This window comes from Citrus sinensis, chromosome 9, assembly GCF_022201045.2.
Source record: "Citrus sinensis cultivar Valencia sweet orange chromosome 9, DVS_A1.0, whole genome shotgun sequence".
NCBI lineage: Eukaryota > Viridiplantae > Streptophyta > Magnoliopsida > Sapindales > Rutaceae > Citrus > Citrus sinensis.
The window spans coordinates 26,418,823-26,434,488 of NC_068564.1; the positions used below are offsets into that span (position 1 = coordinate 26,418,823).

At 32.9% G+C, this 15,666-nt stretch overlaps 2 protein-coding genes across 3 annotated transcripts; both read left to right on the forward strand.

Annotated features, from left to right (window-relative positions):
* Positions 1-2,856: 2,856 nt before the first annotated feature.
* LOC102612553 (aspartic proteinase nepenthesin-1) lies at positions 2,857-6,560 on the forward strand. The gene is made up of 2 exons (XM_006493879.3): positions 2,857-4,196; positions 6,311-6,560. The coding sequence occupies exons 1-2, from the start codon at positions 2,857-2,859 to the stop codon at positions 6,558-6,560; spliced, it is 1,590 nt and encodes a 529-aa protein (XP_006493942.2).
* On the forward strand, positions 6,261-9,995 carry LOC112496371 (putative disease resistance protein At3g14460). 2 transcript variants are annotated; one of them, XM_052434217.1, is made up of 5 exons: positions 6,261-6,629; positions 6,782-9,222; positions 9,340-9,432; positions 9,561-9,649; positions 9,746-9,995. In XM_052434217.1, exon 2 carries the CDS (start codon positions 7,679-7,681, stop codon positions 8,651-8,653), a length of 975 nt encoding a protein of 324 aa, XP_052290177.1. In that variant the 5' UTR covers positions 6,261-6,629; positions 6,782-7,678; the 3' UTR covers positions 8,654-9,222; positions 9,340-9,432; positions 9,561-9,649; positions 9,746-9,995. The 2 variants fall into 2 exon arrangements, with proteins under 2 accessions (XP_052290177.1, XP_024949524.1); XM_025093756.2 differs by having other exon boundaries at positions 6,261-9,222.
* The last annotated feature ends 5,671 nt before the right edge of the window (positions 9,996-15,666 follow it).

A 15,666-nucleotide genomic window follows, 5' to 3' on the forward strand; every position in this document is an offset into this window, starting at 1 on the left:
AAATTTCTCATTATGGACCTGCATCGTACTTCTCGATCTTTATTTTAGAATGATTTTATTTCTTTTTACCATTAAAATAGTTTCTTGTATTTGACAGATAAATGTAATAACCTCCCACTAGATGTTAAAATGTGCTCACCCATTAGTTGTCGTCCTTCCAAATAAGCATATGGGAACTTCGATTTAAGATCAAAATTAGCAACTTGTCATTAATTTTTTATATACATTTTTTTTATACAAGTATTACTTCATTTTTTGTACTAATTACCTAAGTCTTAGAAATGCTATCGACTAACCAATAGAATTAAACCTTAGGAAGTGTTTACTTCACGAATTAAAGGGGCTAGGGAGAGCTTCTGTAGGAGCGTGATGGCATCGAGTTCCAAAAGAAATGCTACAAAAGAAAGAATCTCTGCGTGACCAATGCGTCTTCCATGGAAATTGGAATCCAGAATTGGAATTATTGACAATGTTTACTTCGCAAAATAGAGACGGAAATCAAAATCGCAATCTTGGGCTCCAACTAAATTTGGGAATGACGATCGGGAGATTCAACTCCCATTCCCTAGATTTGTCATTTTATCTCCATTAAAATTTTATTATTCCCAAATTGCCGTCAATCAACTTTTGTCATGTTTGCATTTTGGTCCCTAAAAATTTATGAAAAATACCCAAAAGTTTGCATTATTTGCAAGTAGGTCCTTTATTTTTATAATAATTATCATAATAATACTTAAAATAAAATATTTTAAATAACATTAATATAACAATAATAAAATTATTATTATTATTAAAAGTTATTAATTTTATTATTTTAATTGTATTATTACTGTCATTAATGACATTAATATTAATATTATTTAAATTTTATTAATTATTATTAACTATTAATTATTTGTATTTTCGATAATGTCATTATTATTATTATTATTATTAAAATATACTTAAATATTTTAATTATCGTTATTATTAGTTTTATTAACATAATAATAATAATAATAATAATAATAATAATAATGCCATCATTATTATTTTAATATTATTTTATTAAAATTTATTAATTATTATTATTATTTAAATGTTATTATTATTAGAATATATTATATTTATTATTTTAATTATTATTATTATTATCATTATTAATTTTATTATTGTTATTAAAATTTATTAATTTTATTATTTTAGTGAATATTATTGTCATTATTATTAAGGACTATTTGTAACAATCTAATTTAGGCTGATTCCGATTTCAAGACAAAATAAATACATTAATGACAATACAATTCATTCAAATTCCAATTTCTACAGTTCAAGTAAACAACTTATTATGATTCTCATTCTCTATTTTAATTCTAACCCATTCTCATTCTTACCCATTCCGATTCCAGTTTAGTAAACGCAACATTAATCTTAATGGATTTTTCAAAACATAAGAATACTTAATAATTAGATAATAATTCTAGTTATCATCATGTTTTAATTCATTTATAAATGTATACTTATCTGACTATATATCATTGGAGAACAAATACCAAATTTTCATTAAACAAATTACTCTAAAACAAATCCAGAAGTTACTGAAATTGAGTTCCTCTCTCTTCTTCTTCTTCCCTTTTTTTTTAATAAGTGAGTTGCTTTAAATCGAAAGTAATATTTAATCAATCTCTTTTAAAAGTCAAGAATTCCCATGGTGGCTAAAAATGTGATTCCCTTTCCTTCAGTAAAAGGAATCAATCTCGGAAATTAAGTATAAAAAGACACCCAATTGTTGCTGTCCATCCAATTGTAACGTCCATGGTGGGTGGTTTAGAAAAAGAACTGACTTTAAAACAAAAGTATCAATATTCTCCTAAGAAACTGAGTTTAAATGGTGGCTTGAAATATGAATCGCTTCAATAAAAAGAATGAATCACTTAAACAAGAAGATTACCATGTTGGCTTTTAAATAAACTTCAAGAGTTAAATTATAGAAAATAATGCTATTAAATGGTGGCTTTATAAACAAAAGGAACAAGCCTCGTTCCAAATAAAGATAATAAGATATCCCGTCTTCAGTGAAAAAGAATCAATGTTTAAGAAGATATATGAACATATCCAATTTAAGCAGCATATTCAATGGTGGCTTTTAAACAAAAGAAAATTAAGGACTTTGAATAAGTAACATCCAGCTAATGGGAGGTCTTGATGAATTCAAAAAAAAATAATAATAAAAGGAAATCTGTTGATTCTATCGCCTTTTATCCCATAAGAAACCTGATCACCTCCAATAATTGAAGCTTCACATGCTATCCCAAGTCGCCGTGGCAGACTTTGTGAAGAAGTGGGGAAATTTTTATTTACTTAAAAAAGTTTATTTGTTGTTTAAGTTTTTAATCTATCATTTAAAGTAACTTTGATGCTGAAAATGTAATTTATGTTCAATTTCTTTTTCTTTTTCTTTTTTTGGTCTTTTCAGTTAAAGCATTTGAGGGCACCTCGAAAATTTATTGAGATGGAAAATAACTATATTTTCTCAAAAAAATAGACTCAGTGGAGGTAGTTACATATCAATATAATTTCAAACAAATATAGAGGGAAGTTACATATATCTGTCAAGAAGAAAGTATCTTGATGGTAAAAAGAGATAAAATCATTCTAAAAATAAAGACAAATATATGGGATCAGGATGCAAAGAACTCTTATTAGAATGGATTTGCCTGTATTGTAAAATGAAGACATATAGAAATAATTAAGGACGTGATGTGAAGCAAACGTATAACTTCCTGGAAATCAATTATGTTTCTGCGGACCATTATAAAAAGAGCTTCATTCTATGTTAATGTTACATCAAGAGAAACAAGCTTCGCCTGGAAATAAATGTCTCAAATTCATCAATCTTTTCTGGTCCTCACTTTCTTTTGTTGCCTTGCACTTCTCTCCCAATCCCATTTCACTGCTTCAAAATCTGATGGATTGATTAGGTTACAGCTCATCCCCGTTGACTCTCTAGAGCCACAAAACCTGAACGAGTCACAAAAATTTCATGGACTTGTTGAAAAATCAAAAAGGAGGGCTTCCTATTTGAAGTCGATTTCGACTCTCAATTCATCAGTACTGAACCCATCAGATACTATTCCAATTACTATGAACACACAGAGTTCCTTATATTTCGTAAATATAGGAATCGGAAGGCCAATAACACAAGAGCCCTTATTAGTGGACACTGCTAGTGACCTCATTTGGACGCAATGCCAACCTTGCATCAATTGTTTCCCACAAACATTTCCAATTTACGATCCAAGGCAATCCGCTACCTACGGTAGACTTCCTTGTAACGATCCGTTGTGTGAAAATAATCGCGAATTCAGCTGTGTCAATGATGTATGTGTCTACGATGAGCGGTATGCCAATGGTGCCTCAACCAAAGGTATTGCTTCGGAAGATTTATTCTTTTTCTTTCCTGATAGTATTCCTGAATTTTTAGTCTTTGGCTGCTCAGATGACAACCAAGGCTTCCCTTTCGGTCCAGATAATAGGATTTCTGGGATCTTAGGATTAAGCATGTCTCCTCTTTCTTTAATAAGTCAAATAGGAGGTGATATCAATCATAAATTTTCGTACTGTTTAGTCTATCCTCTAGCTTCTAGCACGCTGACATTCGGAGACGTTGATACGAGTGGACTACCGATTCAATCAACTCCATTTGTCACCCCACACGCACCTGGATATTCTAATTACTATCTGAATTTGATTGATGTTAGCATCGGAACACATCGTATGATGTTTCCTCCTAATACTTTTGCGATTAGAGACGTTGAAAGAGGATTAGGGGGCTGCATTATGGACTCTGGGAGTGCTTTTACGTCCATGGAACGAACTCCTTACAGGCAAGTGCTGGAACAATTTATGGCTTATTTTGAACGATTCCACCTCATAAGAGTTCAAACAGCCACAGGTTTTGAGCTTTGCTACAGACAAGATCCAAATTTTACGGACTATCCTTCAATGACCTTGCATTTTCAAGGGGCTGACTGGCCTCTGCCAAAGGAGTATGTTTATATTTTCAATACTGCCGGAGAGAAGTACTTTTGCGTTGCACTGCTCCCGGATGACAGATTAACTATAATAGGAGCCTATCATCAACAAAATGTTCTGGTCATATACGATGTTGGTAATAATCGGCTTCAATTTGCTCCGGTGGTTTGTAAAGGTCCGAAGTAACTTACTGTGTACTAGAAGAAATGAAAACAAATTAATAATACACAATAAAAATTGTGTCTTTGTTTCTTAATTATTGAATAAACTCATGCTCGAGCAACCGTCCAAGAAAAGCCTACTCAAAATTTATGAGCCTGGACGGACCAAAAACTTGGGTTCCTAGTAGATTAGTGGTTAATTTGGATTATGATATGAATCCATGATATCAAAAATCATCTCGAATTATTAACCCTCCACTGCAATTCACTCGTTTTCGCTCGCAACCATCTCCATTCGTTTATAATTAATATTACTTTATTTTATTTTTCATTGCCAGGTACCCACCAACCCAACACAGGCCAAATTATTTTAAATTTTTAATACCTACTCTTGTCTTTTTACTTTATTTTATTTTTGAAAAAAAAGGAATTTTGGCTATTCGAATTAATTTAATTTCATCTCACCTTATTCTTCTTTTTTTTTTTTAACTGTGTTGAATGCGTTGCTTTCGTTATTATTTTCTTTATTTCTAATGTTGCATTTATTATGTTTTATTTTATGCAGGTAGAAGTTGAATTCACTGTTACGAATAACTATTTTGATTTCATTTTTTTATATTTTTAATTTATATTTCGATTTGACTAAAGTGCCATCGTAGTGTATCCATTGTAATTAAATTCCCTGGAAATTAAAATTAATGCGGTGGCAAAAAGATGAAGCCCAAATGACCTCGACTCCCAATAATATGTATATGTTCCAAGTACTTGCTAATTCGTGGTGACCTATTGTGCCTTACATGATTAATTTTATAATACATCAGAGATAATATAATTAATTAGTATATATACGATATATGTAGTTGAATATTATTTAAATATTACTTATATGCTGATTTTTTAAAATGAATACATATATACCGTAATATTATTTACTTGTTGTATCTAATATAGCAATTTAGAGATATTCTAAAATTTCTCATCTTACACGTTTACATATACCTAACTGCCACAACTCCTAAAGAAGCCACCTAAAATTTATTATTAGTTTTTTTTATACAATATCTTGACGGACTTTTAAAAGTTTGCTTGTCTATGAGTTTCTTTAATTTTGTAAGGAGATATAATGTGCCTTGCCTTATCCCTCAAATCCAGCATCATATATATATGTGTGTATATATATATATAAATCTCTTCACAATCTAAACATGTACCCAAGGCCATTTTTACCTCCCTGTTTCACGTCAATCTCAACTGAAATATCTTGAATAATACCATATGTACTGCAAATAAAATTTTAATACAAAAGGAATAAAAGACGAATAAAATTATTGTCTTGTCGTGAACTTTTTTTATCGTGTAATTAAATTTTTTTAATCTTTTATTGATTGTATACAATCTTTTTTTTTTTTTTGGCTAACCTTTTGCAGACGTATAATTATTTAAAAAACCTTAATTTTATCTAAGTTGACTCAACTCTCTTGGTGACAGCTTCCATTGTAGCAAAAGAATAATTTATGTTACATAAGAAATTGTAGAATAAAAAGGATTCAATACTACCACCAAAGTGCAACAAGAAAAAGTGATGTTAACAAAAGAATAACAACAAAGCCACATCATATATACATAGGTATCGACATCACAATTCGAGGATTAGAACTATGTTCAAAAAAATAAATTCAAAGGATTAGAAGTCGAATAATATGACAAGAAACTTATATATCAGCACTTTTGAGGGATCATTACATGTAAGATTTAAATAACTAGGGTGACATGATAGGAATTTTCCATCTTAAAATAATTTTAACTTATATATCCGCACTTTTGAGGAACCGTTACATTTAAGATTTAAATATTTAAGGTGACATGACAGGAATTTTAAAATATTTTGAGGCAACTCGTTCTTAGTTGATTCGCATGAAGTGCTGCGATAGGACCAAAGAATTTTTTTTCTTTTTCCTTTTTTAATTTATTCCTTTCACAAAAGCTGTAATAATAAAATATTCCGCAATTGGTTTTTTGCTTGCAATATAAGTTATCGAAAGAAAATGGCAGCATCATCACCACAAATATAGCTCTTTTATTTCTTTCAGCAATATTTTTGCAACAAGTCAACAATATTTTCTCTTACTTTGCAGCATGGTTGATGCAATCGTATCTGTAGTTTTGGAGCAGCTGATTTCAATGGCTGTTGAAGAGTCAAAAGAACAGATGAAGCTTGTAACGGGTGTCAGCAAAGAAGTGAAGAAGCTGACCTGCAATCTTCGAGCCATTCAGGCTGTGCTGAATGATGCAGACCAAAGACAAGTGCAGGAGGAAGGTGCCAGACTCTGGCTTGATCAACTCAAAGATGCATCTTGTGACATGGAAGATGTGTTGGATGAGTAGAACACTGCTAGGCAGAAACGGAAAATACAGGGATTTAACGAAAATTCACTCGTTCCTCAACAGAAGAAGGTATGTTGTTCCTTCTTTCCTGCAACTTCTTGCTTTGGTTTCAAACGACTTGTTTTATCTCGAGACATTGCTCTCAAGATAAAACAAATCAATGAAACTCTTGATGACATTGCCAGACAGAAATACATGTTTGATTTTGATGTGAATGTCAGTAAGAGTACTATCGTTGAGAAACCAGATCAGCGAGTACAAACTACCTCTGTAGTTGATGAATCCGAGATATTTGGTAGAGAATACGAGAAGAATGAACTCATAAGTAAGCTGTTGCGTGAGCAAAGTCATGAACAAAATGGCCTCCCTATCATCTCTCTTGTTGGGTTGGGAGGTATTGGGAAAACAACTCTTGGTCAACTTGCCTATAACAATGATGAAGTTGTGAGAAATTTTGATAAGAGAATGTGGGTCTGTGTATCAAAGCCGTTTGATGAGTTCAGAATTGCTAGAGCGATCATTGAACAGGTTCTGCCTTTAATTTAATCGAGTTTCAATCTCTTATACTATGTGTTCAAGAATGTATTGCGGGAAAAAAATTTCTTCTCATCTTAGATGACATGTGGAATGAAGAATATAAAAAATGGGAGCCATTGTACCATTGTTTAAAGTACAGGCTTAAAGGAAGTAAAATTTTGATTACAACACGTAATGAAACTGTTGCCAAAATAATGGGATCAATTGACATGATTTCAATCAAGCAATTGTCTGAAAATGAATGTTGGTCTATGTTTAAGAAGTTAGCATTTTTTTATAGGTCCAATGAGAAACGTGAAAGATTAGAAAAAATTGGTCGAAAAATTGTAGGCAAGTGCAAGGGCTTACCTTTAGCTATAAAGACAATTGGGAGTCCCTTGCAGTCTAAAGGTACTGAACAAGAGTGGCAAAATATTTTTGAGAGTGAGATGTGGGAACTAGAAGAGATTGAGAGAGGTCTTTTGGCTCCTTTATTGTTGAGTTACAATGATTTGCCTTCTATAATAAAATGATGTTTCTCATATTGTGCTGTCTTTCCAAAAGACTACACAATAAATAAAGAGAAATTAATTCAATTGTGGATGGCTCAAGGTTACTTTAGTCAAAGACCAAATAAAGAGATAGATGTCATCGGTGAAGAGTGTTTTGACATCATAGCTAGACGCTCCTTCTTTCAGGAATTTGTGAAAAATGATGATGATGAAATCTTATCTTGCAAGATGCATGATATAGTACATGATTTTGCCCAATTTTTAAGTAAGAACGAGTGTTTTACGGTAGAAATAGATGGTCGTGAAGAACCATTTATAGACTCTTTAGGGCAGAATGTTCGTCATTCAATGGTAAAGCTTGGTAAAGGGGCTCCATTCCCTATCTCCTTTTGTTCTGTTAAAAGATTGCGTAGCCTCTTAATTGATGATAATGGCGATGATGAATTTTGGCTTACTGAGGTCCTACCCCAGTTATTCGATGAATTAACATGTTTAAGGGAATTAGATTTTGCTATGTTTCAAATGTGGTCGTGGAACGGTTTCATAAAAGAAATTCCAAAAAATATAGAAAAATTAGTGCATTTGAGATACCTTAATTTGTCCCGTTTGAAGATAGAAAAACTTCCGGAGACGTTATGTGAGTTATATAATCTACAGCTTTTGAATGTTGAAAGTTGTCAAGATCTGAAAGAACTACCTCAAGGGTTTGGAAAGTTGATAAACCTGATGTACTTACTAAATCGCGGCACTGAATCGTTAAGATACTTGCCAGCAGGAATTGAGAGACTGACCAGTCTGCGGAGAGTAGAAAAGTTTGTAGTTGGTAGAGGTGTTGTTGGTAGCAAAGCATGTGGAGTTGAATCTCTGAGAAACCTTAATCTCCTTAGATATTGTTATATATATGGGCTTGGTGATCTGGGCGATGTGGGTGAGGCCAGGAGTTCAGAGCTTGAGAACAAGAAAACCTCATTGATTTGCTTCTTTATTTTGGTCATGGTAATGAAGAAAGGAAGAGAAAGAAGGACGAAGAAGTTCTTGAAGCTTTACAGCCACCTCCAAATCTAAAGCATTTAGGGATACATCAATACAGAGGCAACAATGTGCACCCCCATTGGATGATGTCATTGACCGATTTAAGGATTTTAACTCTCAGCCACTGCATAAATTGCGAGCACTTGCCTCCTTTGGGAAAATTGCCATCTCTTAAGCAACTGTATTTCTACTCAATGGGCAGCGTGAAAAGAGTAGGTGATGAATTTTTGGGAGTAGAAAGTGATCATGGCCGTGCCTCCTCCTCTGTCGTGGCTTTTCCCAAATTGAAAACGATTCAATTTTGGGAAATGTATGTACTGAAAGAGTGGGACTACGGAGATACAATAAAGGGGGAAATCATGCCACGTCTTTCTTCCTTGTGTATTGCTCGTTGCCCTACACTAAGAGCACTGCCCGATCACCTTCTTCAGACGACAACACTGCAGAAATTGGAGATCTGGGGATGTCCTAACTTACAAAAACAATACAGGAGATGACTGGCATAAGATATCCCACATTCCCAACATCACTATTGATTAGAAGGCTCTTGAGTACTCTTGAGGAATTCTCAAAAACCCGCTACAATTACCATCGCCCCGCTGGTAATTAATTAAGTTGTAATTTACATGCGTATGGTGATTGTTATTTCTAGCTAGCTAATCCAATCATGAGGTAGAAAAAAAAAATAATGACATTAGTTTAATCTTCCCTTCTTGCAGGCACAAGCCAGCAGAAGTTTATGCCTAATCTGCTCGACAAAAGTTGGATATATGGTTGTCTTGACTCTCAAGCAATTATTTTAATGAGTACTGGTGAGAATAATAGTTTTGCTATCTTCACTGGATATATCATGTTAGTCTTACGAGTCATCTAATTATTTTAACCATGAATTTCCATTTTCAGAAAACTAATAATTTCTTTTGTGATGTATAATTTCAAGCCAAGAGCAAGAAGACAAGATAATCACGAAAACCGATCAGAGGATAGTGATGGTGCCAGAGAGAATTCAAATTGGTTAGCTAAACCACTGTGAGTGTGATTTTTCATTCTGATACACACGTCAAGCTGATTTGTCGGCATGATGATGATATTGAGGTTTTTAACTGAATTTGACTATTTGAGCAGGAATTCATGTGGCGCGCTCAATGATAATTGACATGCACGTCCTGAACATGGAATTGATTTTGTTGGATTATAATCTTTGATCCAATCCATTTAAGGCTCAAATCATAGAAAAATTGAGTATTGTGTAGAAAAATTGAGTATTGTGTAATTCATCATTGATGTCCAGAAGTTTCAAATTTTTGTTCAAAGATGTCGAGATTAACTTTTCATAGGGTGCAATAACACATAGGGTGCAATAACAGGGTGTGTGTGTGTGGATTATAAATTTTTGTGTATTTAACACTTTGTGGTTTGTGTTAAGCTATCCCTTGTATGAAAATACCTCTCATGTACTCAGTTCAGGAATCGAGTAAGAAAGAAATCTTCCAATTTATAAAATATAATTTGTGTTGATTAATTGTTCTTGTGATTAGTTATTTGATTAATCAAAGTCTCCAACAGATTTTTCATTTTATGTTGCATTGTAAGGCATTGCCTCACATACATTTTGAGGGGACGCTTGTTGCTCGCCATTAAGGGCGTTTGGAGAGAAAAGGGAGCTCCTATGTGAGGAAAAACTCTTGTAATTGATTTAAGGCTTGAGATTATTAAGGTTATCTCAACTTGCTTGTATATTAGAGTTATACAACACAGATATAGTGGACACCAACATCACCATGTGTGGACGTAGGCTTGCTTACTTTTAATAATTGGGAGGAAAGATGCTTAATTAACAATTGCAATGTGTAGTGATTATGCGTATAATTAAGAAAAAACGCATAATATTAAAAATGAAAAAAAAAATTGAATAATTAACCAAACAAAAAGTACGTAATAACATCTCTAATTACTTAATGGATGATCATTACATCTAAATCAAACAGAAGAGGAAATAACACTATTAATTTTGTCGACATTTAAACCTATCCAACAAGCTGTTGACTGCATCTGCATGCAAGTTATTATTGTTATCAAAACAGAAATAAACATTAAATATGGGACGAATTAAAGATGATCATCAAGCTTTAGTGTTAGAATAAGGGTGCTGTACTGCAGCAGCTGGTTTCGGAGGGAGTTTGATGCTGCAGATCGTGGCCATAATAATTAGCTAAGTTTGATGCTGCAGCTGCTTCGTCGGTATTTGCTAGCACTTGACTGAAACAACAACCAACCAAAGCCAAAATGATAATAGCTTTTGCAACTTTCATTGCTGGCTGCTGAGATATAATAATATTCAGAACTAGATCAATCACTAACTGATTAAAATAAGCAACTAGCAAGGCAGCTAGCTAGCCTTTATATAGGCATGCATGTGAGATGGTAATTATTATATGATAAGCTCACATTGAGTAAAGTTATCCTTAATTTTGACATTTTCCAAGAATTATGGGATAATTTTACATTAAATTAAAGGGTATTTATCGTTTCAAAATATACAATTTATTTAATCAATTGTGAGCTAGGTTTATTGAAAGAGATTAATTCAGTTGGATATTGACATATATTTGATTTTAATTATTGAATAGATATGGATAGTATTATCCTCGCAAAACAAATGTATTCCTATCATTTTAATTTTAAAATTCGAAGTTAGTTACTTGAAAACTAGGAAACTTCCAAATTGATGAAGTGCAAAATTACAAATCAAAGTTGTTTATATTGCTTTCATTGTTTATGGAAAAATTTAATTACTGAAAGAATTGATAGCAGATAATTTTTTTTTTTTTAAATTTATAGAGAATGGTTAGGTAGAGCGCATATATACTGAGTGCAAAAAAGGGATAAATCGTTTATAAATGAAACAGAATTACTTATTCTCATAATGGGTTTAAATAATTATTTTAAAAAATAATGTGAGGGTTAAAATAATAACTTTAAGAATAATGTGAGGTATCTTAATATTTAAATTTTAATTGTGTGACATTGATCAATTAGATGGTATAATAAAATAATAAATAATTTTATATTCATTACTCAATAAATGAGTGATATAATATTAAAAATTAAGTTATGATTTAAATATTAAAATCTCTAAGATTGTTCTAATTTTAAGTATCGATTCTAATACTTCTCTTCTAAAAAAGGACTCATAGAAAGTTTTGTAAGTCCTTTTAGAAAGTTTTCTACAGCTACCCTGGACCAAGTTAGCCTCCTTATACTTTGCTATTTGATTCAACAGAGTGTGTGATATTAAGCCTCCTCTTTCTATCTCATGTGAACAAATTTTTTAGAATATAATGAAAATGTAAGTTTTTTTTCTAATTTTTGCATTTTATTTAAAACCTATAGGGACAAATCGAAATATTATTGGAAGAAATATAAACTATGGTTAAACTTTAAAAGTAATTTTATTAAAAGGTTAAACTCAGTGGGGATAGTTACACACACACATATATATATATTCAAAAATTACAGTGGAAAATACACATATCTATCAAGAAGAAACTACCTTCATTTTTCATGGTGAGAAGAGATAAAATTATATTCCAAAATAAAGATAAATACAACGATTAATTATACCCAACCATGACTTCAAGATTCAACATATCTCTAGGAATTGTAGTTAAGGGCGGAGCCTTTAGTAAGGTTTAGGTTTTGGAATTGTAGTTCATAAAGTTGGAAGAGTTTCACATTTGTTAGCTTTTAGTTTTCTTTCTTTTAATAAGAATGCCCTTTTCACAAACAAATAAAATAAAGACAAATACGATACGAAGAGCACTTTTTTGGAATGATTTGCCGGTCTAAAATATGTTAGAAAATTGGTGGGTGAATCAGGGTCACAGTTAAAATGAAATTGGAAAAAAAATGAAGAACAAGCACACACAAAGGACATCAGAAATTACGTGGTTTAACTTTTAGCATACGTCCACGGGCGAAGACAGAAAGAAAATATTTTACTAGTGATGTGGAGTATACAGATATTGAAATATTTTGTCTCACAACCCAATACCCCAATACACCCAATTCTCTCACTCACTAATTACTCAAGAGTTTGCTAAAACTCTTAAAAAATACTCTCACCAACTCTTTCTCTTTAAAAAATAGAGACGAAAAACTTAAAGATAATGGAATGAATAAAATAAGGAGGGAGCGTCTATATTTATAGCCAAAATTGGCTATTAAATTATTATTTTTTCCTTAGGCGGCACCTTTTCTGCTTCTTCCATCTTCTTCCTTTTCTTCATTCCAAAATTACTGCTGCCAAATTCTTCTTACTTCTTCAACAAATGTTAGCATTAAAAATGGGCTACTTCTAGAACGGTTGGCTTCTAGATTTGCAGCAGCTATTTTTGACATTCTCTCACTTGGTGATTGATTAATTCTCAATCAAATCTCCACACCATCCTTTTTGTTTCGCCATTGTCATACTGCTTACATCTCTGCTAGACCATAAGAAGATATATTCCATACAAACTTATCAGTATTGATTGGCATGGTCATAACATCTGTTAGGTTCTTCTTCGTATGGATTTTCTGTAAATTCATACTTCCGTCTTCCACTAATTCTTGAACAAAGTGGTACTGAACTCTTATGTATTTTGTCCTGGAATGAAAGGCTGGATTCCTTGGAATGTGCAAGGCACTTTGACTGTCACAAAACACATAAATTTTCTCTTGTTTGTGCCCGAGCTCCTCCATTAACCTTTGTATCCAAATAGCTTCCTTGTAAGCTTGTATAGTTGTCATGTATTCTACTTCTGTCGTCGATAAGGCCACAACGGTCTGTAGTTTTGAAACTTAGCTTACACCTCCTCCTGCAAGCGTAAACACATAACCAGTAGTGGATTTCCTTTTATTAAGATCTCCTGCAAAATCTGAATCCAAATGGCCCCTGACAGTAAATTATGATCCTCCATAACATAATGCAACATCTGAGATTCCTCTGATATACCTCAGAATCCTCTTTACAGCTTTCCAATACTCTCCACCAGGATTCGCCATATATCGACTAATTGTTCCCACTGTTTGTGCAATGTCTGGTCTTGTACAAATCATCGCAAATATTAAACTTCTCACTGCTGATGCATACGGTACTCGAAACATCTCCTTCCTTTATACTTCATTACTAGGACACATACTTGAGGATAACTTGAAATTAACAGAAAGTGGGGTAGAAGTTGGCTTACAATCTTGCATATTGAAGCGCCGCAAGATTTTCTTCAAGTAATTCTTTTGAGAAAGTCAATTCTTCATGTTATTTCTATCTTGGTGAATTTGCATCCCTAGAATTTAGTTTATTGGTCCCAAGTACTTCATTTCAAACTTCCTAGCCAATTGTATCTTTAATTCTTGGACTCGATCTTTGTTAGAGCCTACTACCAACATGCCATCCATATACAATAGTAAAATGATGAAATCATTATCTTCAAACCTCTTGTAATATGCATAGTGGTCTGAACTGAGTCTGTTGTATCCAAGGCTTATGATGAAGGAATCAAATCTCTTATACCAACACCTTAGCGCTTGTTTGAGACCGTATAAAGATTTGTTTAACCTGCAAACCAAGTTCTTCTTTCATATTTCAGCAAAACCTTATGGTTGGAGCATATAAATTTCTTCTTCAAGTTTTCCGTGAAGAAATGCAGTTTTCACATCTAACTGCTTTAGATGTAAGTCAAATGTAGCACACATCGCCAAGATTACTCTGACTGTAATTAGTCGAACTACCGGAGAAAATATATCATTGAAGTCAATACCTTCTTTCTGAGCAAACCCTTTCACCATCAATCTTGCACGATACCGCTTCACTTGGTCATTGCCATCACGTTTGATCTTGTAGACTTATTTGTTACCAAATGTATTTTCTTCTATGTGGTAGTGGTACAAGTTCATGTCTTATTCTTGTGTAAAGCTTTAATTTTTTCCTACATTGCTGTCATCCACAAATTAACATCTAAGCTGTTTAATATTTCATGAAAAATTGATGGCTTTCCGTCCTCTGATAGAAGACAGTATGCAACATTGATTTCTGTGACATACTTTGAGTGACACGCTAGCAGACGTCTCTCACGAGTTGACCGATGAACTTCTGAAGCCTTGGACTCAACTGGTTTTTGTTCCTCGCACTCTGGTGCTGCTTCAGTTTTTTTAGATTATTTTTCACATATACCGATACAGTCTCTGATTTTTCTTTTACAGTGCTATCATTGTCATATCTTTTTTGCAGTTGATCTTCTAAAAAAATAACATCTTTATTGATGGCGATCTTGTAAGCAGTGGGGTCCCACAGACGATACCCTTTTACTCCATCAACATATCACAAGAAGATACATATTCTAGATTTTGGATTTAATTTTGCTTTTTTTTTTTGGCATTGTACATTACGTACATAGGACATCCAAATGCATATAGGTATGAGCAATTAGCTGGCTTTCCAATCCACATCTCCATCGGTGTCTTCAACTCAATTGTTGTAGATGGCGATCAATTTAATATAACAATCAGTTTTGACTGCTTCTACCCAGAATGAGTTAGATAGACTAACAGTCTTCAACATAGCTCTTATCATTTATGTAAGAGTCTTATTCATCTGCTCTGCGGCTCCATTTTATTGAGAAGTGTATGCTACTGTGAACTGCCTCTGAATACATTCTTACTTATAGAAAGCAAGAAACTCGTCATCTATACACTCTTCACCATTATTTATCCTCAAGTACTTTATTCTTTTGTCAGATTCAAGTTCTACTTCCGCTTTGTATTCCTTAAATACTGAAAACACGTCTGACTTTTTCTTGATTGGATACATCTAACATCTCCTAGAATAATTATCAATGAAAGTCACCATGTACTTTGCACCTCCCATAGATATGTCTGGTGATTCCCAAACATCATAATGAACCAAATCTAAGATGCATTTACTTCTGGCAATAAATCTGCTGAACTTTAATCTATACTGCTTACTCATAACACAATGCTCGCAAAACGGTAAGTTTGCCGATTTG

Bases quoted from the DNA above. Each gene is read 5' to 3' on its own strand.
- LOC102612553 (XM_006493879.3), top strand. From the start codon at position 2,857: ATGTCTCAAATTCATCAATCTTTTCTGGTCCTCACTTTCTTTTGTTGC. The intron at 4,197-6,310 runs GTAACTTACTGT...CTTACTTTGCAG, and splicing joins GTGGTTTGTAAAGGTCCGAA to CATGGTTGATGCAATCGTAT.
- LOC112496371 (XM_025093756.2), top strand. From the start codon at position 7,679: ATGGCTCAAGGTTACTTTAGTCAAAGACCAAATAAAGAGATAGATGTC.